The sequence below is a fragment of the Polyodon spathula genome, chromosome 3 (assembly GCF_017654505.1).
Source record: "Polyodon spathula isolate WHYD16114869_AA chromosome 3, ASM1765450v1, whole genome shotgun sequence".
NCBI classification, from domain to species: Eukaryota; Metazoa; Chordata; class Actinopteri; order Acipenseriformes; family Polyodontidae; genus Polyodon; species Polyodon spathula.
The window spans coordinates 45,520,673-45,546,632 of record NC_054536.1 but is presented as its reverse complement, the minus strand read 5'-3'; the positions used below and the strand labels follow the sequence as shown (position 1 = coordinate 45,546,632).

Sequence of the window (25,960 nt, the reverse complement as noted above, 5' to 3'; positions counted from 1 at the left end):
CAAATCATTTGCACCTGAGCTGATTTAGGGCTCCAGTAGAAAAGGGGTTGAATACTTATGCATCTGAGATTAATCTGTTTTTCTCTGTAAATCTTACTTATTTATATTCTATATGCATTTTTTAACTTTTTCAATGTGGAATAGTTTGTGTAGATTGTACATGTAAAGTCTAATTTGGAAGTGGAGTACGCTCAGGTGCCAACAAATGAATGAATACTTCTGCAAAACACTGTGTCTAATGAAGAGTCGATTAATATATATATATTATATCATATATATATATATATATATATATATATATATATATATATATATATATAATATATATAATCTTGCAGGACATACAATGTATACTGTCGTGTCCTGTATACAGTCCAACTGTGACCGTGAGGCCATCCCTCCCATTAAACATCTGTCTGTATTCTGTTGCTCATCAAGTCTGAGGGTCAACAGTGATTGTCAGCGCTACAATAGATATATTCATATACAATAAAAAGAAGAAACCCTGTAATTTAGAACAAAATGGCTAAATTGCAAAGCATACATGGTTTATTTAGATTTCTAGAAAGCTTTTGACAAAGTCCCTCGTAAAAGGTGAATTCTCAAACTGAACGCAGTAGGGATTCAAGGAAATGCATGCACATGGATTTGGGAGTGGTTGATATGTAGAAAACAGAAAGTACCGATTACAGGAAACAAGGGGATTACCAGAGGGATCAGTATTAGGTCCCCTGCTATTCCTAATCTACATTAATGACTTAGATTCTGTTATAGTAAGCAAACATGTTAAATTTGCAAACTCTGATGCAGCAGAAAAGGTCATCCAAAATGATCTAGACAGCATTCAGAACTGGGCAAACACATGGCAAATTACATTTAATAGAGAAAGTGTACATTATAAATACCATATGGGAAATACTGAAATAGAAGAAGGAATCTTTTAAAAAGACCTAGCAGTTTTTGTTGACTCAGAAATGTCTTCATCTAGTCAGTGTGGGGAAGCTATAAAAAAAGGCCAACAGGATGCTCGGATATATAGTGAAAAGTGTTGAATTTAAATCAGGGGAAGTAATGTTAAAACTTTACAATGCATTAGTAAGACCTCATTTAGAATACTGTGTTCAGTTCTGGTCACCTCACTACAAAAGGATATTGCTGCTGTAGTGCAGAGAAGAACGACCAGAATTATTCTGGGTTTAAAAGGCATGTCATGCAGACAGGCTAAAATAATTTTATCTATTCAGATTTGAACAAAGAATATGCAGCAATCTGCTCAAGCATTCGAAATTCCAAAGTTATTGACAGTGTCGACCCAAGGGATATTTTTGACCTGAAAAAAAAAGAAGAAAACAAGGACCAGGGGTCACAAGTGGAGATCAGATAAAGGGGCATTCACTTTTTTACACTGAGAGTCGTGGGAATTTGGAATCTCCTCCCCAGTAATGTTGTTGAAGCTGACACCCTGGGGATCCTTCAAGAAGATGCTTTGATGAGTTTCTGGGATCAATAAGCTACTAACAACCAAACGAGCAAGATGGGCAGAATGGCCTCCTCTAGTTTGTAAACTTTCTTATCATCTTATTTATGAACCTTTGTAAGTTTTTCTTAGAATTTATATGTTTATAAGCAATGTTATCTTCCTAATGATATTGTAACATATTTGTACTTATAAAATGGCTTGGATAAATTAAGTGTTGTGATTGGCTGAACAAGATCACATGACCGTGCAGTAATAATTGTCTTACCGCATGGCTATGACATCATAGACCAACTTACTTACCTGATCTTAATACGTCTTAATAGTAACAATTATCTAAACTGTGTTTCTGTAGGTAAAAATGTCCATACAACTGAAACAGCATTTAAATCACTCAATCTGTTTTGTTTTTTTTTGTCACTAAGAATTACAAAAAAATGTAAAAATATACTGTGGTATTTATTTAGTCAGGGAACAGAACAAAGACAACTCAGAGGCAAGCAGTAACAGTAACACTATTCAAAAGCCATCTGAGAAATCGTCACACAAGTGTCACTTGCATGTAATATACTGTATATGCAGCAGCAGCAGCATCTATTAAACAAAATATCACCTTATAAAACTGACTAGCGAGTATGACATTTTTCGATAAATTCGACTCAACAGATACATCTCACCACTACCCTCTGATTTCAGGAACATATTTAAAAGAAAATTAAAATCTGTCCTGCTTTCTGCCTGACACAACTGTTGGGCTTTTAAACAAGATCGGGTTCAGCATAGAATTCTGTTGTGCTCGCCGCGGACGGGAAGGACTGCAGCACTGTACAAACTGACATGGAAGTCGTTTAGTCCACAAATCATCTAATGTTGGTTTACAATCTAGGGACATTATGCCAGTTACTGGCATCGGTGTGAAAACAGCCTCAGAAATGATTGGTCAACTTCTCTTGAAGTCCGCAAAGCCTGAGTAGAATAATTTCCTACAAAAAAAAAAAAAAATAAAATAAAAAACTCGGAATCCCCTCCCTCGAGTGCCAATGCAGTGCACTGTTTGGCTGTTCCATGAATTCTCCCTCAGATCTGTGTAATCAGTCTGCTTTCAATTCTCAAATGTCACTTAATCTCGAAAGTGTTTGTATAAATGGCAATGTTCAATGTAATGTTTATGGCAATTTAAAAAAAGTACAAAATATATGCTACAATCAAACAGTCTTCAGAGACTGTTTTTTCTCAGTGGAAGGATACAGAAGGATATTTAGTTTTTGTAATTTTTAGCCATTTTCTAAGCGAAATAACCCACTCCAGGGTCTGCGGTAAGACAATGTTTACGTCCTCAGCGTCCTTATTACAATATTCATATAAATATGTATTTATACTACCTTTACAGTACTTGTACACTTCCAACTATAATGACTCACTACTCTGTACCAAACAATTATACAGTGCTGTTAATTTTGTAGTTGTTAATACTGTGTATGCATGGATGAGTCCTGTCTCCCAGTCTGAATTGGAGACCCTTCACAGCAAGCTGGACTGCACTAAAAATAGAAATCACCAGAATATTCTCCTCAGGGGATAGAGGCTGGGGATAGGATTCATTTCTTAAGAACAACTCTGGGTTTGAAGAAGGATTACAGGAAACTAGAAATGGACAGAGCTCATCGGTCCCTTTTTAGTATGTGGTGCATATGGCAATGACAGTGAATTGAAGGGCACAGTGGTGGTTTGCTAAATGACATCCAGAGTAATTAATTTCATCACTGTGCTCTGTCACTTGTATGCAGGTACATGGGTGTGTGATCAATGGATACTAACAATGTTAAAAAATAGAGGGGGAGTGAAGGAGAAGATAAAAAGGGGGAAAAGAAAAATATCACTGGAATAGATTGTTACAAATGAGCACTGATATAATAGCACTGTTCAAGGAGTTGTGTTCAGTTTGATCTAACGTCAAAATATATAATAAAAAAAGGTTCCAGAGATTTACAGTGTTTAACATGGTATGGGTGCATATGTGGTAAGATTTACACAAATATGTACATGCTGCACATCCTCAATGATTGGTTATTAACACAATACATTATATGGGTGATATCAGGGATTAATATTGGATATTTCAAAGAAAAATTTAAAAAGGGGGGGGAATACAATTAAGATGTACATCGTGGGCATTGATGGGTGAATTGAAGATGTGGGGGCATGATTTGAGTGGTGGATCCCACTTGGAGAATCACAGACCTTAAAGTTTCACAAGTAATTTTGTTTCTTTTATTTTTTCCAGTTTCTGTTTTTTTTAATTTATTTTCTCATCTTTTTTGTGCCAGTTGGTGTTAGTATATTGTATATAGTCGGTTACCAGATGTCTGTTTACCTTTTATGTGATAAAATATGCAAGCCTCTAACTCTATTAAGAGAAAGAAGGTGCTATCCAATCTCAAGTCATCAAAGTGTGATCTTGCATTTTTACAGGAGACACATCTCTTGGAAGGGGAGGTAAATGAGGCAGAGATGTATCTTATAGTGTGGGTACAAAGAGCAGGGAGGTTGCCATTTCAGTCAACAAAAAACTACAATTCAAACTTGTTAAAGAAATAAGTGCTCAAATGGGTAGATTCATAATAATATTGTCTGAGATACAGGGCCTGGGCCTGGGGGTTATCCTAGCTAATGCCTTTACTCCAAATGGTGACGACCCTGAATTTATTGGGGATCTGGAAAATAAATTAAATGAAATGGGTCAGTATCCATTGGTAGGAGGGGGAGACTTTAATCAAATTATGGATCCAATTTTGGACCTCATTTTGTCTTTCATAGACAGTGCACCTAAGTCAGTGAGAGTTTTGAAAGGTATGTGTGATGGGCTAGGCTTAGATATTTGGCACCTGCGAAATCCCAAGGAAAGAGACTTCACATTCTTCTCTTCTACTCATAACGTATTCTCTAAATTGATTATTTCTTAATATTGAAACCTCTAATTAATTCCACTGTATCCTGCTCAATTGGCAATATTGCTGTGTTAGACCACATTTGTATATCTCTGCAACTGCCTGCATTTACAAAAATTAACAAGTCCACAAAATAGAGGTTTAACTCTAGTCTAGAGAGACTGATGTGCCGCCCTCCCCTTCTGCGAAGTTAACCTGGGAAGCCATGAAGGCTTTTCTGGGGGGCTTTATTATTCAATAGTCTTCACGAAAGAAAATTGATACAGATAAAATATGAATATAATTTCCCTTATTTTAAGGATAAACAAAAATATTTTGAGTTGGGAGATAAGGCCGGGCAATTACTAGCTTGATATATAAAAGAACAAGAAGTGGCAGATGTCATACCATCAGCGAGGGCTTCAGGGAGAAATCTTGTGTCTGAGTGATGCAAAATGAAACAAACTTTTGGGGAATTTTATCATACATTGTTAATGCTAGGGGTTGTATGGCAGTTAGTTAATCTTTGGTTTGATCCTTGTAGCTCATCAAAACCTTCATGTAGATATATGGGGAAATTAGACAATATGTTAGTAAATGGTAAACGTCCATCTGAAATAATACCCACAGCTAATTCTAAGTGCATTCAATAGGGTACTTCCAGATTGGGGTTGCCACCTTTCCGGGTTTGACCCAGAGAGTCCGGGAATTGGCACCCATGTCTGGGTGGCAGGAATTAACAAACCTGAATGCCGTAATATCTTGTATTTAGTGAAATGCATAAGAAACACCAACCTTCTTTTAATATTTTCTTTGACATACCGTATAACAGGACATTTTGGAGTGGAATTTATTTTGGCTTTATTGGTGGTTTGGATTGGATCGGCAATAATACTTCCACCAATCAGAGTGTGGTATAGATAGTGTGATCCCGTACTCTGCCAGACTGGTGGTATGCAGCACAGATTAAAGAAGCGTGCTGGACAAGGGAAAAAATATGTCGGCTGTCAAAGTGAGTATGAGAGTGGCAGTGGGCGATGAAGACTATTTGTTTAAAAAATTTAAAAGCAGACCTGAGCCTGCTACTGTGTACCTGTATAACTGTTATTCTTTAGGTTAAGCAGTTTTGTGTAGATTTTTTAGTTTTTTAGTTTTTTACAAGGGGTTAATTAAGTAGCAGCCAAAATTGTTTATGCCAGACTTGTTAGAAAATCTGTAACAATGGTGCAAATTTGCTTTGGATTGTTATTGTTGATACTATTATCCACTGTGCAGGTATCACAAAGTCCCTAAACAATATGTTAAAATAAATGAGTCCTGCACCATATTACTTTTGGCTTTATTGTTAAAGTTTTCACACTTGCAATACTGTCCTATAATTACTACATGATACTGTGACCATTCCACTGTGTTATGTTAATGAACCTTATGGAAACTATAAAAATATCCAAAATGGAAAATTACCTATATGGTAACAGTATCCTGGTAGACAGTCAACATGGTTTTAGGAAAGGGAGATTGTGCCTAACTAACTTGCTTGATTTTTTTGAGGATGCAACATCGATAATGGATAATTGCAAAACATATGACATGGTTTATTTAGATTTCCAGAAAACTTTTGACAAAGTCCCACATAAAAGGTGAATTATCAAACTGAACGCAGTAGGGGGATTCAAGGAAATGCATGCACATGGATTAGGGAGTGGTTAACATATAGAAAACAGAAAGTACCGATTACAGGAAACCTCAAAATGGAGCGAGGTAACCAGTGGAGTACCACAGGGATCAGTATTAGGTCCTCTGCTATTCCTAATCTACATTAATGATTTAGATTCTGGTATAGTAAGCAAACTTGTTAAATTCGCAGACGACACAAAGTAGGAGGATTGGCAAACACTGTTGCAGCAGCAAAGGCCATTCAAAATGATCTAGACAAGAGTCAGAACTGGGCAGACACATGGCAGATAACATTTAATAGAGAAAAGTATAAGGTACTGCATGCAGGAAATAAAAATGTACATTATAAATATCATATGGGAGATACAGAAATTAAAGAAGGACTCAATGAAAAAGACCTAGGAGTTTTTGTTGACTCAGAAATGTCTTCATCTAGACAATGTGGGGAAGCTATAAAAAAGGCCAACAAGATGCTCTGATACATTGGGAAATGGAATTTTAATCAAGGGAAGTAATGTTAATACTGTACAATGCATTAGTAAGACCTCATCTTGAATATTGTGTGCAGTTCTGGTCACCTCGCTACAAAAAGGATATTGCTGCTCTAGAAAGAGTGCAGAGAAGAGCAACCAGAATTATTCCGGGTTTAAAAGGCATATCATATGCAGACAAGCTAAAAGAATTGAATCTATTCGGTCTTGAACAAAGAAGACTACGCAGCGACCTAATTCAAGCATTAAGAATTCTAAAAGGTATTGACAATGTCGACCCAAGGGACTTTTTCGACCTGAAAAAGAAACAAGGACCAGGGGTCATAAATGGAGATCAGACAAAGGGGCATTCAGAACAGAAAATAGAAGGCACTTTTTTACATTGAGAATCGTGAAGGTCTGGAATCAACTCCCCAGTAATGTTGTTGAAGCTGACACCCTGGGATCCTTCAAGAAGCTGCTTGATGAGATTCTGGGATCAATAAGCTACTAACAACCAAATGAGCAAGATGGGCCAAATGACCTCCTCGTTTGTAAACTTTCTTATGTTCTTAACCATTGATAAGTTTTAAAACTAGGAGTTAGAAAATACCTATCGTTAAAGTGTACTGCAGTTAGTAATCCTTTTCAATTACTGATATCTTAAAATTGAAGGGTCATTTAAGAACGATAAATATTGTAACTCATTTTTAGAAGGCCTTCTTTGTTGTTTTCCAAGTTGCTGCTATGACATTGTAGTTGCTGTAACCAGTTAATGTAAATGAGATACTGTTTTAGCAGACACATTTCATCAACTAAACATGTATATGAATGTTTTTTTAAATGAAAAAAGAAATACAAAACTTACATTTTTCTTTGTGACGGTGCTAGTTGATAAATGCCAATTCAAAATCCATCAAAATCTATCAAGGTAGCAAATCTGCAAATTTAATATCATTCAAAATTTCCAGTTATACGGTACATTAGTTGCTTAAAGGATTTCCACTATCTTTTAAAATATTGGTTACTTACGATGTATAACGGTAATTAACACACATATATACTTGAGTGTGTATGTATAAACATTGCATATTTATGATGCAATTAGTAACAATGAAAAACCCAAACCAAATTTGAGTACATTTTGTCTAATTTTGTCACTTTTTATTATTTAATAATTCTATTAATAACATTTGTTAACATGTATTTGGGGGGGGGGGGTGAAATTTGCCATGATGCAATGGCTGTAAAATAATTCTGAGCATCACAAATGGGCTTTTCAGGCTCAGAAATTAATAATAAAAAAAAAAAAATGATGTAGACAGGATCATCGCTGCAGAAATTGCATTGATTTACTACAGCGTTACTCATCACCACAGCTACTTGTCTCAAGTAAGATTAGTCTACCGTGATATAGCTACTATTCTTCTGGCTTGCAAGTTCAATTGCTAGAAATATCAAGAGCACAATACTGTGTATACTGCGTGATTATTGATTTGTACCAAGATCTGGTGGTGTTGTGTTAAACTGTATTACAGTCTACTGCAGTTTTGATAGAGCTAGGCTGACTGAGAAATATGTCCAGGTTTGGTCTGTGGAAAAGGTGGCACCCCTATTCCAGATTTTAAATTGGACCTAACTATTACAGGTCTGTGATAGAGAAAGAATGAATATTGCTTATAAATCTCCCTCCAAATCTGTGAGTGCGCTGTGTAAAGGGAACAGAGTGCCCTGGACTGGATGACCTGACAATTCAATCCAAGGAAAGGTGGAAGTTGGCCATCTAGAAAGAGGGCAGAGCTACGGTACACAAAGTTATTGCCCCAGAAGGGAAGCGATGTGGCAACCGTGGATTGGAGGAGAAACGGTTGCACTCGCTAACCAATGGGGCGTGACTGGCGGTACAAAAAAGGGGTGTGGCTAAGTGATCTGTTCCTTTGTAATGGTTGCGAGAGAACCCATGAAGAAAAATAACAAAACCCTGAGTGTTTAGTGTTTGTTTGTTTTGTCATGTCTAATTGTACTCGTTTGTTGTTACTAGAAAGCTAACACGTACTGGGAGCTGTCACTTAACCTCCTCTGTGCTATGGAAGTACCTGGTACGTCATGATTAAAAAACGTGGTTAAAAAGAACAACAATGACGTTTTCTCACTCAGGGTCGCCCATCCAGGAGTTATTACATAACTTGTTAGGTCGGTGGCTTTAATTTTAAATTAATATTTTATTTCACAGATAAAATATGTTTCATATGACGTAATTTACAGCCTATTTGAACCCAAACGGTGGCTGTCTTTGGCTTGTACTAGGGCCTGCGAACAAAGCATGTGCAACTTTGGCTCCTATGGGAGTGCGCATCACGAATGCAGCCATTGTGAAATCGTTGTAAGATTACACTATGTAATACAATTTTTTTTCTGGGTAGTAAGTGTTATTTCCTAATTGCTTATGCCTCAAAAGTATAGAAAATGGCTATTCCCCACAAACTTTGCTTTTGTGACCAGGACAGTGATATTTCAAAATATCACTATTTCCAATGGGAAAACGAGCAAATGTGTGTCTTTTCATTCACATAAAGTCAGAAAAAAACAACATATGAATCCAAATTAACATGTATTTATACTAAAGTAATACAAAAATGACTACAAAAGAAGTGAGTATTTTTTCGAGATTTACAATTATACTGTAAATATTTTGAAATATCACTGTCCTGGTCACAAAAGCAAAGTTTGTGGGGAATAATAACCATTTTCTATACTTTTGAGGCATAAGCAATTAGAAAATAACACTTACTACCCAGGAACAAAAAAAAAAAATGTGTTATACTGTGTTATCAGAGTTATCATGAATCAAAATATATAACTATATATTCATATTCAATTATATCAACTACAAGTGCGTATCACAATATTTACGTATGTTTCTGTTGGTTTTGTAAGGTCTAAAATTGCAACGCAACAAAATGTGCCATATTAAAAAATATCATAATTTCTAAATATAAAACCAACCCCATGAAATAAGATTGTTTTTTAATTTTTATTTTAACATTAGTGTTGATTACAAACTGCACACAAACACCCATAAAAACGCAGTTGATTTTATTATATAGTAGGTGATTTTTTCTTAAGACGAGCATACGGTGCCATTTAGACTTAACCACTGTGTCATATTCCTCTTTATTTTGGACTGGCCACAAAAGGAACTATATATTACACACTCAAAACTTTTTTAAAAGTACACGGTACCCATTGACCTTTTAATCCCCTTTTTCCGTAAGAAATCCCCCAATCAAAACATTAAAAAAAAAAACAGAATTAAAATATTTGGGGTGCTTTTTTATAACCATAACCACCTACAAACAACACAAAAATTACATGATTGGTAGGTCTAGGCGTCATGTAAACATACATTTTTGAATTATTAACCAACATTTTGTGACCTTGGAGATAGAGGGGTTGGATTAAGTGACGCACGGATGTTTTCGCTGGCGTCTGGTGGTTTTTATTCAGTCTTTGGTAGGTCGATAAATCACAACGCTTTAAAAATGATTCATTTACATATTTGCTGGGCAGACTTGCACAGCTGACGCGGATCATCGGCACCTACACAATGACAACACCCCACATGTCAGACAGGGAGGTGCCTGGGTTTTAGGAGGACTGCTTCTTTGCATGAAACTTAGATCCTCCCATTTTAAACTGCCAATCACTTCTGAGTAAAGTTTAAAAACACAAAACAAAACAAAACAAAAAAAGTGACTGATTTAATAAAAATAAATGGGCGATCTTTGTTATGAAAGCTTAGGACTGACAGGCCTGTCAAAAAAAAAAAAAAAACAAGATGGCGGCCTGCCAAACAAGAAGCTAATTCTGGTGCGTTAAAAAGCCTTTTTAAATGTTTATAAAACATTTTGGAGTGTTTTCATTTTAAATATGTTTAAGTTAAATAAAAACTGTTTGCAAAAGCCAGTTCATTCTAAAATTATGCTTGACCTCCCTACTTGTACTGTGAAATATCCCAAATGAATTTAAAACAATCTGTGTGTAACTTTTGTCGTCTTTTCAATGTGGATTGATAATAAAAAAAAAAAAAGTTTACCTTTGATTAATAACTGTTTTATCGAGCTGTGCTTCATGAAGTCCGCTTTGAAGAAACATCTGACTACTGTAGTTGCAACTTTTTTTTGTGAAATGATGTAAACTCAGCGATCAGATGGTAAAATAAGCATTAGGAACCATGTGTTTTTTGTATATTCATGTAGTTACTTTGTGTGAAACCTTGTATCTCAGATTTCTTGTGTCTGGTTTAGTTGTTTGGAGAAAAGCTATTAGGCTAATGAGTTTGAGCATAAGATTGATCTATTCTACATATTTCTCGAATACTGCATGACTTTATATTATGTAAAAAATATGCATTGCAATTGTGAAAACGACTTGGCTTTGACATTTGTGTTTTTTTTTTTTTTTTTTTTTTTATTTCTCTCTCCCCTCACAACACATATAATTTTATAGGATATCATTATATATTTTTTATATTTAATTCTACCATGACTTGCCAAAATTTTTTTTATAATTGACTTATTTTATTATCTTATTGTATATTTCAGATCAGATTGTTTTCCTGTTCTACATTTTGATTTCTTTCTTTTTGATTTCTTTGGAAAAAAAAAAAAAATTGATTAGTATTTATTAGGTTATATGTGTTTTTTCACCTCTCCCCATTTCTCTCTAGTATTTCACAGTAGGGTTTTTTGGGGGGCAATTTTTTTGCTTTATACTGTATAGCTCAAAATAATCCTTTCCCATGAATGATTTGTTACAGTTATTTGGTTGATTTTATTTTTCATTTTCTCCATTTAATATAGAAGGGCTTAGGTCTGCCAGGGTGTCCCCAGCTCACCGCGCACCAGTGACCCCTGTAGTCTGGCTGGGCATCTGCAGGTTTGCCTGTACGCTGCCCAGAGCTGCGTTGTCCTCCAGTGCTGTATCTCTGAGGTGGCTGCATGGTGGGTCTGCAGTATAGAAGCGGTTGGCTGACAGCACAAGTGGAGTGTTTTTCAGATGTGGTGTCTGCCTCATGCTTAATACACTCATGAAGCCTCCATCTGAGCCCATGCATTCAGCAGGTTACACACCGTACCAGTCCTGCCTTTTTGTCAGAAACAATCTTGACATTTCATGTCAACCAGTCCGTGGAATTGAAGGCTTTCCATCTACATCCTTCCCAGTCTGATAGGGAGCGACAGCTCAATACGCCCTGGCTTACTACATTGACAGGACAAAAATTTGGAGGCAGTCCAAACAATAGTTTGTCTGCTATGGGGCAAAGTCCCATGGTCAACCCTGTGTAAGCAGAGGCTGTCCAAATGGATTGTGGTTACGGTCAGGACTGCCTATGAGCTGGCCAACGTACCCCCTCTAGAAAAGCTGACTGCCCCTTCCACTAGGTGCATGGCAACTTTGTGGGCTTTGTTCCAGGGTGCATCTGTCAAGAACATTTGCACTGAAGCGGTGTGGGCTATTCCCCATACCTTTACTAGGTTGTACAGACTTAATGTCATGGATCCTTAAAACCCTGGTTTTGGAACTAGTGTTAAGAGCGGCTTCTCAGTCGAGCCTTACAACACAGGCATAGAGATGAGTTTCTCCCTCAATTTTTTGATGTTTCGGGTCTTTAAGAGGTAAATACCCATACCGTAATGGTTACATTTCGATTTCAGGGAACCACTGTTATGATAATGACCTAAAGTTTTTTTTATGTTTGTTTTGTTTTTTTGTAGGTTATTTAAATTTTTTTTTAAAAACACAGGAAAAGGGTCAAGTCATCATGAATTAAGTGACCATTTTCCGGTGTTTATTGAATATACACCAGTTTTATAGACAATATAGGTTATTTATTGGTGAAGACACATTTTAGTGTACCTCATTTCCCCTCTTTAAAAATTGTATGTTTTTGATAGAGATTAGATGTTTATTCAAATATTAACCCCTTATTGATTTACAATTGTAACTGCAGTCCTGTTGTGTTTTGTTTTAAATTTGGTACAGAAGCTACAGAAACCAGGTTGTGTTTGACATAATTTTGGGATCTCAGTATAACCATTTTTTATTTATTTATTTATTCTGTTCATGTCACTGTAGAAAGCAGTTGCAAGTATCACTTGAAATGTTAAAATCAATAAAATATATTAAAATAATGTGTATGGTTATTACCTATTTTGTATTTCTTTTACATGCAGGCATTTAGACAACCATCGGCTCTGGGAGACAAATGAATTTGCAGTATCCTGTTTTAAGATCATAATGTATTCAATACAGGTACGTGCATAACACTGACTCAGAATGTACAGTGCCATCTTACTTTTGCTTTGAAATCCTTATCCAGAAAACATAACAATAAAGGGCTGTATTTTTCATAGCCAATTCTATAGCTAAGCATTCTTTTGAGGGAAGCTTAAATGCAGTTGTCAGTGCGACTCTGCCAATGCTATTTCAACTGCTAATATGAGAGAGACCAACTTAATATTTTCAGTGGATGCAAACTCCTTGGCCAAAATCTAACAGCACTTTTCACTTTGACCTGTGACCCAAGATGTTTGCTATTGTGGTCCTTTGTCTGTTCGTTTTCTGGATGATAGCGCTTTGAGGTGTTGGCATACTCTGTACACTACTGTAGTTTATGATTATGTAGGTCAAGTTTAATCAAGGGTACCAGTAATTTTAGATAGCTGCCTTTGCTGCTGAAGCCACATAATGCATAAACTGTTTTAGTTACTGTCTTTTATGTATAGGGTTATAAAAACAATGTATATTAAATGTGTTGTGACTATGAAATGTAACTTCGACCGAATATGACTGCTGTATTGAGGTCATGTGACTTGCCTTTATGGAGCGTAAAGACACTTTCACTGGTTTCACATACCCTGATTTGCAGTGTTGTCCAGTAAAAATGTACAGGATTGTGTTTTAGAGAAAACACAATAAGTAGAATAAAAACTTTTGGATTATTTTTAGTTTATAATACATCTTTTTAACACGTGTCTTTTATTACCATAAAGTGGTACTGTATATGAAAGTATAATTATGTTAGTAGCGATATTTAAAAAAATTAATTCAGTTGACAGGTGCTTGTTTCATAAAATGTGGTGGTCCTGTATTCTAGAGAAATATAAGACGTTTGGCGTTAAGTTCACATCTGCTGAAAGCTTGCTTAATACTGGTTACTGAATATTCACAATACTGCTTTTGCTAGCAAACACCCTGACAGAGTGTGACAAAGTGTCCCAGCCCTGTGTTTTTTATTATTTGTTTGTATTGGTTTTATGTATAAATGTGACGTCTCAAAGCCGTGTTTTGTATATTTTATTAGTTTCCATACCAGGTGACTGTCAGCTGCTGATTGTTAAATAGGCTAACAGTCACACAGCTTTAATAAACTCGTTGAGAATGTGACCGAGGGGTTAACAAGGTAATTAAGAGCTAGTAAATCCCTCCGTCACCATTATAAAAGCCTGCGGTGTTTCTTGTTTGGAGGAGTGTTCAGAGGAGTGAATGAAAGCGGAAAAAAGAAACATAAACAAATCTAAGGATCAGTGAAGGTGATTGCCCAGCCTGACTTAGAACAGTCGTTGAGTGTTTTAGCGTTCGTAATTATTTTGTTTAAACCTTTTATTTGCTCGATGAACCAAGTGTTTTGTTTGTTTAAATATTTTCTTTATTTTTGTTATTTAAAATTAATCGGCACAAGCACCATTTGAACCCTACTTGCCGTATCTGTATGTCTCCCTGCTTCTGGCCTGACGTCACCACACACGCCATCCTCTCGCACAAGTGTGTACTCGTGGGATCCACCACAGCCTCCGACTCAGGCCAGAGAAAGGTACTGCAGGTTTTTATTTTTATTTTTGTATGTTATTGGTAAATTCATTTTGAATGGAGGACCAAGAGGTGAAGGACTCGGAGCATGGGAATCCAAAGTCCAAGAGGCACCTGTTCCCATCTCCACCAGCATAGGAAGAATGCCTGCTGTCCCCATCTCCACCAGCATAGGAAGAATGCCTGCTGTCCCCATCTCCACCAGCAGAGGAAGAATGCCTGCTGTCCCCATCACCACCAGCAGAAGAAGAATGCGTGCTGGTTTTGTCTAAAGCGCCAAAGGGAGAGGAGCCATCGCTGCCGGTTCCAGCGCCAGTCCCCTGCAAGTGAGACAGAGCTGCACCAGCCCCCTGCAAGTGAGGCAGAGCCGCACCAGCCCCCTGCAAGTGAGGCAGAGCCGCACCAGCCCCCTGCAAGTGAGGCAGAGCCGCACCAGCCCCCTGCAGGTGAGGCAGAGCCGCACCAGCCCCCTGCAGGTGAGGGAGAGCCGCACCCGTCCCCTGCAAGTGAGGGAGAGCCGCACCAGTCCCCTGCAAGTGAGGCAGAGCCGCACCAGTCCCCTGCAGGTGAGGGAGAGCCGCACCAGTCCCCTGCAGGTGAGGCAGAGCCGCACCAGCCCCCTGCAGGTGAGGCAGAGCCGCACCAGCCCCCTGCAGGTGAGGGAGAGCCGCACCAGTCCCCTGCAAGTGAGGGAGAGCCGCACCAATCCCCTGCAAGTGAGGCAGAGCCGCACCAGTCCCCTGCAAGTGAGGAAGAGCCGCACCAGCCTCTTGCAAGTGAGGCAGAGCTGCACCAGCCTCCTGCAAGTGAGGCAGAGCTGCACCAGCCTCCTGCAAGTGAGACAGAGCTGCACCAGTTCCCTGCAGGTGAGGGAGAGCTGCACCAGCCCCCTGCAAGTGAGGCAGAGCTGCACCAGCCTCCTGCAAGTGAGGCAGAGCTGCACCAGCCTCCTGCAAGTGAGGCAGAGCTGCACCAGCCTCCTGCAAGTGAGGCAGAGCTGCACCAGCCTCCTGCAAGTGAGGCAGAGCTGCACCAGCCCCCTGCAACAGGGGGAGACTACACGCTGCTCCCACGTTCGTCTCCAGGAGACTACATGCTGCTCCTACTTTTCGTCACCAGGAGACTACATGCTGCTTCCACCTCCACCGCTTCCACCACCAGGAGGAGAGCAGCAGGAGTTGCCTCTGGCTCCGCCACCTTCACTGGCAGGAGCAGAGCAGCACGAGCCAACTCCGCAGGTTCCGCCTTTCCCAACGTGGGAGGACTACTTACCGCTCCCACCTCCAACACGCTGGAGCTACCTCCACCACCCGAGGGAGAGGAGCGGCAGCTGAGTTTTGTTACTGCCCGGGGATGCCTTCACGTCACCATCTGGAGATGCCTGCCCAAGGATGCCTGCCTCACTTCGCCCAAGGATGCCTGCCTCACTTCGCCCAAGGATGCCTGCCTCACTTCGCCCAAGGATGCCTGCCTGCCTCGCCCGGGGTTGCCTGCTGCCCCGCATCATCTGTGGAGCCACTGGGTATAGGGTACGGGGGAGAAGTGGAACTCCCGCTGCCGTCTCTATGGCCATGGGCTCCCCTCCCGAGTTCGCCTTCCGAGGGTCCACTGCTGCCATTGCCTCCCAAGGGTCCGCTGCCGCCGTCGCCTGGGGTCGCTGCCAGCTCTGCTTTGCCTGGGGTCGCTGACACCACTGCTTCGCCTGGGGATGCTTGTTCGTCATCGCCTGGGGAGGCCAGTTCAACATCACTTGGAGGTTGTTTGTTGATGTCAGCCTGGCCACTAGGGGTGTTGGGTTGGTAAGAGGATGTCCCACCATGGCTGTCCTGCTCCTGTTTCTGGGCCGGAAATATGACCTGATCTTTGGGACTTAGGGGGGAGGTGGCCGTTGAGGCCAGGTGTGCTTTGCATAAGGGGGGGGGGGGGGGGGATCTGTGGCAAAGTCTCCCGCCCCTGTGTTTATTTATTATTTGTTTGTATTTGTTTTATGTATAAATGTGACATCGAAAAGCTGTGTTTTGTATATTTTAGCTACTGATTGCTAAACAGCAGCATTAATAAACTTGTGCAGAATGTGACCGAGGGGTTAACAAGGTAATTAAGAGCTAGTTAATTCCTCGGTCACTATTATAAGCCTGACGCTTTTCTTGTTTGGAAGAGTGTTCAGAGGAGCGAACGAGAACGGAAAAAAGAAACGTAAATATAAGCAAATCTAAAGATCGGTGAAGGCGATTGCCTAGCCTTACTTAGAACAGTTGTTGAGTGTTTTAGCTTTTGTAATTATTTTGTTTAAACCTTTTATTTGCTCGATGAGCCAAGTGTTTTGTTTGTTTAAATATTTTCTTTATTTTTGTTATTTAAAATAAAACGGCACAAGCGCCATTTGCACCCTACCTGCAGTATCTGTGTCTTCTTGCTTCTGGCCTGATGTCACCACACCCGCCATCCTGTCACACAGAAGTACAATTCCAAGATCAGTGGCAACCAAATGAGTGGAGTGATTCCTTCAGACCGTAAGCAGTGGTGTAGTCATAAATCTGAAAGTACCGGAATTCCAATTAAAATATAGATTTTTCTTAAACAAATTATACAAACTCACGTTGTATTTTTACATTGAACTTGAGGTAATATTTAATAGTTAATGCATGTGCTTTGCATGCGACTTAGGCTACTCCCCCTTCATCGGTGCTGCTTTTGCCATTGGCTCCAAAGACAAAAAGTTTGTCTGGAGCCCTACCATACTTCTGTGGGCTTCACCATGCTTTCAATATACTTTTATTATACTTTGCTATGCTTTGCTGTATAAGGATGAGATAAAAGTGGAAATATGTATTTTTCTATGTTCCTTGTAGGCCCAGCACTCTCATCATGTGATTCAGCAGGTCCTGGGTCACCTGGACACTCACAACAAAGACTCCCCTCGAGTCAGAGCAGGCATTGTGCAGGTCCTTCTGGAAACAGTTGCCATTGCAGCCAAAGGCTCCATAGGTAGGTTACACTAAAATGGAAACTCAAATGAGTTTTTTCATTCATTGTAAATGTAGTTTTACTTTTTTTTGTTTCATTTACTGTCCCTTTTTGATGTCCCTGTTAACAACTCTGTATTTTGCTACTGAACCTTTCGGGGGCATCAATGAATTCAATAAATTATTTCTAAATATGCATTCTAAATACTGAATTTATAAAAAACAATTTGAAACATGTGGTATGTTCCCTTGTTTATTGGAGTTTCACCAGAAAGGTGATAATTATGCTTAGTGACCCCTCTCTATTATGATTCTCTTTGTACGCATACCATTTGTTGACATATTATTTGTCTCTCACAGTCCATTAGCGTGTCCCTGAAACTCATTTTACCTGAAATGAAATTATATATTATTTGAAGACATGATTAACCAAATATCTTTAATTGTCCAAGATGGTTTTTATAACAACCATTAACAGTTTGCAGGAAGCCAATCATGTGTCATATTTTCCCATTATTGCTTTGCAGTTGTTTATTTAGTTCAACCTGTACAGTCCCAGCATTTTGGAGTCATCCAAAATTATCATCAAATACAGCAAACATGAATTGCATGCTCTTTTATAAGAAAAAGCATATGTTAAAATTAGACCCCAGATTAGCATAGACGCATTGCAGCTAGATACCTTCCTCAGTATGTATTCAAACAAAATGTATTACATTTCTGTCTATTTAATTTGTGGTTATTACAATTGGCTAATTCATTCATTTTTAAAGGGAAATACTAAACATTACAATAAAACAGTATACAACAGTTGTTTCTCAATGACTTCTGATACAATCAATTATTTTGCAACAATATTGGAAGTTCATCATTTAACCCTCCTGGAGATTCAGACTAGGTATCCATTTTGTAACACTATTTTATCATGATCACCACCCTTCCTTGAATTTGTAACCAATTCAATAACCAATTATCTAAAGGAGCAGATGTCATGTTCCATTAGGTTAAATGTCTCGCTACAGGTGATTTAGGGTCCTCATTCCTTATAGCACTTTTGTGTTCACAGATGCTGTTTTTGTTTTACCGATGTAAAAACATGAGTGTCACGGTGCTGTACAAATTGACTTGACCCAAAATGCCACTAGGTAAAAATAAGGCAAATCTTTAATTAACAGGGAGTTCATAGAGTACAGGCTCATTTGTTTTGTGGAGACAATGGCATTGAGCAAATAGTCCACGAGTAATAAATGAAAGTATGAAGCTTTAAGCCAGAATGAGAGGAAGAGTTTGCTTTCAGTGAAAACAGTGGTAAACATCTGTGTCTTATTTGCAACAGATTGCTTACACTGTAGTCTGTATAAAGTGAGCAGCCTCAAACGTAATTATGAAACAAATCAGAAAACACTTTCATCTGAATATCCTCCTGGATCAGACTTGAGGAGAAACAAGCTGGCCTCTTTAAAAGCACGCTTCAGCAGCCAGCAGATGCTCCTTTCAGCGTTCAGTAGAGAAGCAGAGTTTTGTATGGAATGGAATGTCACTCATGCCAAACATCCTTATTCAGATGAATTAATCTTTTTATACAATTGGACTGTTGGCGCTAGACTAGAGAATGCATGTTTAAATGTTATATTGCAAAATATATATTATATTTATTATATTATATATTTATGTCTCCTCACGAGCAGGTACTGTAATTCTTTTGAAAACAAATACAGTGCATTTGTGATGCACAAAGCTCTCAAACATTTAATACACGGAGCAGTCATGCAAAAAAAAGCTTTTTTTTTTTTTTTTTTTAACCCTGCATTTAGATCTTCAACTTGTCTTTATGTGGTGTTTTTGGTGAAATCAGAGCAGTTACCGTATTGTGCTTCATAATAACTGAATATATTTTATTTAAAGTGCATAATTCATACAGTATAAACAGAAACAATGGGAAAACACTATAGGGTTACATGTAAAGTTTAATTCACTGTGGATCTACAGTACAGTAAAAATGACACATAAACAGTGTAGGCCCTACAATACTCTATCCCTTGTTCTTGTGTATTTTGCTGTTAACAACAACCTAACTATTGTACTGCATAGAATAAGTGTAGGATTCCGTTATTATGTTTGAGAGAATAGTAATAAAAAAAGCAAAACAGTGGTTGTTTAAATGCCTTTCTTGCAAATATTTAATATTTGACACTCTGTCTTGTGGCTCTCTGCAATATAAACATTTTTGTCCGCGGCTCGCAGGATCAGGAAGTTTGGCCATGAGACATGTTCTTGTTGTTCTTCAACTGGTATTGCAGGATCTTCAATGTTTTCAAAAGTTAATAAACACAGAATCTACTTTGGGGAGTTGGTATTTTGAATGCCTTGTCTTAAACTTTTAATTACTGTTTCTCAGTGCTTATTGCTAAACAAATACTTATTCCATTTGATGTCTTTTGAAGGTCCTACAGTTTTGGAAGTGTTTAATACTTTGCTGAAACACCTATGCCTCAGTGTGGATTTTGAATTGGGGGACAGACGCAACTCTGCCAGCAGTGTCAGCACCAACTCTAAGGAGAATGAAGAGAGGATAGTGCAGAATGCAATCATACAAACAATTGGTGAGTAGGAGACAATCTTAGTAATCTAAGTGAGTACATCTTACAATGTTTTACAATGTGTTTTAGGGTTGAAACAGGAGTGGGAGTACAGCAAAGTGTCCGAGACTGAAAAGCGGGGCAATCTGCTGAGTGTTTGGTCTTGGAACAGTTGGCCCCCAGAATCCAAAGGGTTTTCTGGTTCAGAGTAACCTGGGCAACCTTATGATTACATTTTTTGCAGTTTGCAGCTCTACATAACACATACAAAACAAATATGCATTTGATTATGAAACCTACAGAAACAAATGCACACTGCGCAATAATGTCAGAAACACATTTTATTATATTACATTTGAAATATAAGCATTTAACAGGTATCACAATATTCATGTTTCAGAAAAAAATATTATTTTGAACATGTCTTACAAAATAAACTCAATACACAAAAGAGTACATCTTCCACAAAACCTTTACCACAGATTGCTTACTTTTTTTAGCAGTTGGCATTACAAATACAAATCAAATAGAAGGGACACTAGAAAAGTTATCTATCCGAATAAGGAGGAGATGAACTGAGGGAGATTCCTTCACTGCTTTTCATTATAATAGACCCTGCATCTGACCAGATCCTGGCTCCAGGAGGATCAAAAAATCTATTTAAATATATCTATTTAAATCCCTGGGGGTAGTGGAAGACAACAAATAACCATATGGAAGACTGGCGGCTGGGATAAGTCTGCCTCCCTGTGTAATTTACCAAGCACATGGTGTCCAAATGGTGCAGAATTAGCAAAGTATTCTTTGTCTAATCATGGCTGGATGAGAAGTCAATGAAGAGTCTAGAGTCTAGTCAAAGAAGTCTAGTCCTTATTTTTGATGGACATACTTCACATGTATCTCTGAAGCTAGCTCTAAAAACAAAGGAAAAAAATGTGCTCCTCTTGAGGCTCCCATCTCATCTAACAATAGGTTGCGGATGCAACCCCGGTTCCCTGAAAGAGAAAATAACCATCAACGTATGGGACATTGCCGTCAGGCAGTAGGGATTGGCTGAGCTTTATAGCAAGGCTGCCGATAGGCCTCTGCGCGAGCTGCCGTGTAAGCCCGCCCCCCTGGGAACTTACTATATGCAGCGCGCAGAGACTCTCTTCCTCTTTTGCTCTTCGGGCCGAGAAGGCTTCCGGAGTGACCTCGCGGGTTGATGGTTATTTTCTTTTTCAGGGAACCGGGGTTGCATCCGCAACCTATCGTTCCCTTTCAATTCAAAAATAACCATCAACGTATGGAAACAGTGTACCCAAGCCGTCACGAGGGAGGATTCTCAGCAGTAGGACAGACTTACATCATAACGCAATTGCGTAGGTAACACATCTAGGCATATGCGGAGCTGCGCCTCAGCGTCTATGCTCGCAATAACAGCTGTCAGAAGTGGAATAGTAAACACCATACTGGCATCCTAGGATGCCATAGGGTGTAGTACAGAAGCTCCAAATAGTGGAGCAGAGGAATCCAGAATACGTTTAACCGGTAAAACCTCATATAAGTATGCGGTGTAGCCCAACTGGCTGCCGCGCAAAGGTCGGACACCGGCACTCCCTTAAAGAGGGCCCAGGATTTCGCCATACCCCTAGTGGAATGCGCCTTCAATACTGCCTTGGTGGTGGAAGGCCTGCAGACTCATAAACTAATTTAATAGCATCCACTATCCAATGGGAAAGACGTTGTTTAGACAACGGCTGACCCACGTTCTTAGAACCATGGCATATGAACAACTGTTCTGTTTGCCTCACAGTCTTTGTACAGTCAATATAACACCTCAATGCCCACACAGGGCAGAGCATGTGTAACCGTTCTTCCTCTTGGGAAGAAAAAGGAGGAGGATGGAACTCCATCAACTCGACTGGCTGGTTCATGTGGAATGGGGATATGACCTTTGGCAAAAAGGCTGGATTTGGGCGCATGGAGACCTTAGAACCGTCTCGAAACGAGTACATGAAGGATGCACTGACAGTGCATGTAACTCGCTGACACGTTTAGCTGACACCAGTGACAGCAGAAACGCAGTTTTAATAGACACGAGCCTCATATCCACAGTGTGGAGAGGCTCAAATGGTGCCTTGGTAAGGGCTTCTAGCACCACATCAAGGCTCCATGACGGTAAACTGGTCGTCCTTGGAGGTCGCAAACGTCTTGCGCCTTTGAAGAACTGCGATGCCAGAAAATGGCAACCTGGTGATAACCCATCAATGCGTACATGGCAAGCTGATATGGTGGCTAAATACACTTTAAGTGTAGAGGGAGATTTCCCTTCATTTAACAGTTTCTGTAGAAACTGTAATATCACTGCCATAGGACAAGAGATTGGGTCATGGCCCCCCGCCAGACACCAATCTTGGAACAACTGCCACTTGTACATGTACTGCGACCTGGTAGAGGGTGCTCTAGCGCTCTGAATGGTTGAAATTACCGCTGTCGAAAGCCCTAAGGCTGACAGGCGCTCCCGTTCAGGGGCCAAGCCCATAGTTGCATGAGCTTGGGGTTCGGGTGCCAAAGTCATCATTCGGCCTGGGACAATAGGTCTGCTCGCAGGGGAAGCTCCCGCGGTTGACCATGCAGTAACTGCACCAAGCTCGGGAACCATATTCTCCGAGGCCATGAGGAGCGATCAGAATCACTGTCGCTTGCTCTACCCTGACCTTCTCTAAGAGGGCGGGGAGCATTGGAGTCGGTGGAAACGCATATAGGAGGACTGGCGGCCATTCGTAAATCAGTGCGTCGACTCCTAGGGGGCTGTCGGGATCCCTCACCGAGAACCATAGGGGGCAGTGCATGGTCTCTCGTGAAGCGAAAAGATCCACTTGCGCCATGCCAAACCATTCCCAGATGCGCTCTACCACCTGAAGGTGGAGACACCATTCCCCTGCAAGAGGGACTCCTCTGGATAGAAGGTCCGCTGCGTAATTGGCTCTGCCCGGTAGGTGAACCGCGCGCAGAGAGGGCAAACGCGGCTGTGCCCATAGCAACAGCCGTGTTACCATTAGGTGAAGGCGGGGGGACCATCGGCCGCCCTGGCGGTTGATATACGCCACAACCGTGGTGTTGTCTGACCGCACCACCACTTGCTTGTCTAGAAGCACTGGCAAGAAGTGCCGGAGGGCAAGGTCCACTGCTCTGAGTTCCAAAGCGTTGATGTGGGCTGACCTCCAGGGTCCTGACCACACTCCACGGGACCCTGAGCCGTTCCAGACTGCTCCCCAACCTTGGTTGGAAGCATCGGTTGTAACCACTTCCCTCCGGAAGATGGGACCCAGGCGAACGCCCTGGCGGATGTTTGACGGAACTTTCCACCAGCGTACTGCTTCCCAGCAGGTTCAAGATACCATCAACCTGCGGTGTTTGTCTCTCCGCGGATGTAATGTGAAGGCATTGAACCAGGCCTGTAGAGGTCTTTGGTGTAATAAGCCTAAGGGAAGGGCTTGTGAGGCAGCAGCCATCAGCCCCAGCATGCGCTAGCACAGCTCCATGCTGATTGTTTCTCTCAACCTGAACAGGGGGAGACACCGTTCCAGTGAGGCAACTCTTTGTGTCGATAAGGTCGCTTCCATGGACACAGAGTCCAGATGCAGACCACGAATTTGGTCTGTTGGCTTGGCATGAGGCGGCTCTTTTCTGAATTGACCTTCAGACCCAGCTGCTGAAGACGGTCCGTAACCATCACTGTGTGCTGTGCCAGCTACTCCTTGGACTGTGCGCAGATGAGCCAGTCGTCCAGATAGTTCAGCAGTCGGACACCTTGAGCCCGCAAAGGAGCTAAAATGGCATCCATACATTTGGAAAAACATTCGAGGAGGACACAAAACTTGTACACCCAGCTCTGGAATGGCAAACGCAGATACTTCCTGTGACCCGGGCAGATGGGAACGTGAAAGTACGCATCTGTCAGGTCCACGGTGGTAAACCAGTTGCCGTGTTGGACTGACTGGATAATGTGCCTGTGCGTAAGCATCCTGAACGATAACCGTCATAGGTATCTGTTCAGTACTCGCAGATTTAAAATAGGACGGAACCCGGCGTCCTTTTTGGGCACTAGGAAGTATTTGGAATAGAACCCCTGGTCGATCAGAACAGGGTCTACTTGTTGAACGGCACGCTTCCTGAGCAGTGCCTGTATCTCCACATTCAGAGCTGAGGACTGAGCCGAGTCCTTCACTGCAGTTACGACCACCCCCCTGAAGGGGGAAGGGGGCTTTAACCGGAACTGAAGGGTGTACCCGGTGGAAATGGTCTTGTGCACCCAGATGTCGTTGGTGCACTGTTGCCAGAACTGGAGCTGTGGAACAGTATAAGGGTGGGGTAATAGCTGCCTGGATGTCTCAGGGCTGCTTTGGCTGTGCTTGCCCACGAGGGGCCTGGCCAGAGCCACGAGGACGTGACCTGCCACCTCCTCTAGGGTGACATTCTACGCGCCTCGGCTTTGTAAAGCCATGCTGGCCGCGTGCTGATTGACCTACGGGGGAGGTCCTACTACCCCGTGGTTGCGCCTGCTACTGTGGTGGTGTCTTACGCCATGGCTGTTCCTGAGGCCACATCTTGGCCATTTGCTGCGACGTCTCCCGCGCCTTGACGGAGCGTTGCAGCATCTCCTCCACTGCCGGACCAAATGTGTGTCCAGGTGTAATTGGAGCGTCCAGCAAGGGGGCCTTGCCAGGCTCCTGCACTCTCGCCTGCAAGAGCCAGAGCTGTCTTCTGGCCACAACCATAGAAGCAGTGCTCCTGCCCTGAGCCCACGCGTTGAGCTGGGCTAGCTTCAGCAGCAGCTGGCTGACTGTGCCTAGCCTGCTTCTGAGGGCCGCAGAAGGGCACTCAGGTAGGTCTCTTGAGTGCCGCCTGGTAAACCGCCAATAGACTGGCTACATTAGACAGTCTGACTGCCTCCGTGGCTGCAGAGGTGTATCTCTATGGTACTGCACTGCTTATTAGGACATGCTGGGTCCTTTGTAAGCCCAGATAGTGTCAGCGTTTTAACCAACGCAGCGAATGCAGCGTCCACCGGTGGAAAGGACGCTAGACCTGCTTCACTGGCCCCCTGCATAATAAAGGCCGAAGCCTTGCGAGACGTCGCAGGAGCAGAGGCCGGGGCCCCCCAGGTAGACTGCACTTTCTTGACAAAGTCTGGGAATGCTGGAAGCATCCTGGACTGATGGGAGTGGGCTGAAGGCGACTCAAACAGAAATCGCAGGGGAAGCTCTGTCTTGGGCCAATCAATACCCAAGTGGCGGGTTGCCCTATCTACCACAGACCACATAGGGTCGTCAGTGTCCATCACCTCGGACTCAACGTCCAGGTCCGAGTGGTGGAAGGCTACCTCAGCCTCTACACTGTCCCCTTCCAGGATGTCAGAGGCATCTCTGGAGACGGCATCGATATCCCAGTCCTTCTGCGGTTGCATTGGAAGGGAAACGGCCAAGGGAGATTGTGGGGGGCCACTGGTTGGCTGGTGACGGGCGCAGTGGGTTGTTCTGGTGCTCGAGGCACTGCAGTAGCTAGAGACATCATAACCTGCATGAACTTTGACATCTTGGAGGTTAACTCCACCACCCCCGACTTGTCTCTGTATCGCCTGTCGCGACGAGGGTAACGAGAGCGTCCTCTACATCGAGATAATCTGGAGGGCAAGCTAGACTCCCGACGAGGGCGTGCCCTAGGAGGGGAGGGGCTACGAGCCCGAATGCTTTTGGTGGGGGACCTCTGACCGGCTGTAATCTGGGAGGCCGGGCTCGTGGAGAGCTGCAATAGACGACGGCAGGGCTGAAATGGTGTGGGAAGATCCCGACGAAGGGGAGTGCCCACCCACTGACTTCTTAGCCCTTTGCCGAAGGGCACGTGCTTGAAATCCACCACAAAGGTGGCAGAAAGCCTTATTCGCCAACGTGGATGTGGCATGTTCCGGCCCAAGACATGCCACGCACTCCTCGTGAGGGTCACTGGC

The 25,960-nt window shown here is 41.5% G+C and overlaps 1 protein-coding gene across 4 annotated transcripts in view; it reads left to right on the top strand.

Annotated features, from left to right (window-relative positions):
* Nucleotides 1–25,960, top strand: part of efr3a (EFR3 homolog A (S. cerevisiae)) — a 273,730-nt gene that overhangs the window by 172,406 nt on the left and 75,364 nt on the right. For all 4 annotated transcript variants that reach the window (XM_041245312.1, XM_041245313.1, XM_041245314.1 and 1 more), the window contains 3 exons: nucleotides 12,788–12,866; nucleotides 17,276–17,411; nucleotides 19,834–19,992. In XM_041245312.1, the coding sequence (XP_041101246.1) occupies nucleotides 12,788–12,866; nucleotides 17,276–17,411; nucleotides 19,834–19,992 (374 nt within the window). The remainder of the gene's footprint in view (nucleotides 1–12,787; nucleotides 12,867–17,275; nucleotides 17,412–19,833; nucleotides 19,993–25,960) is intronic.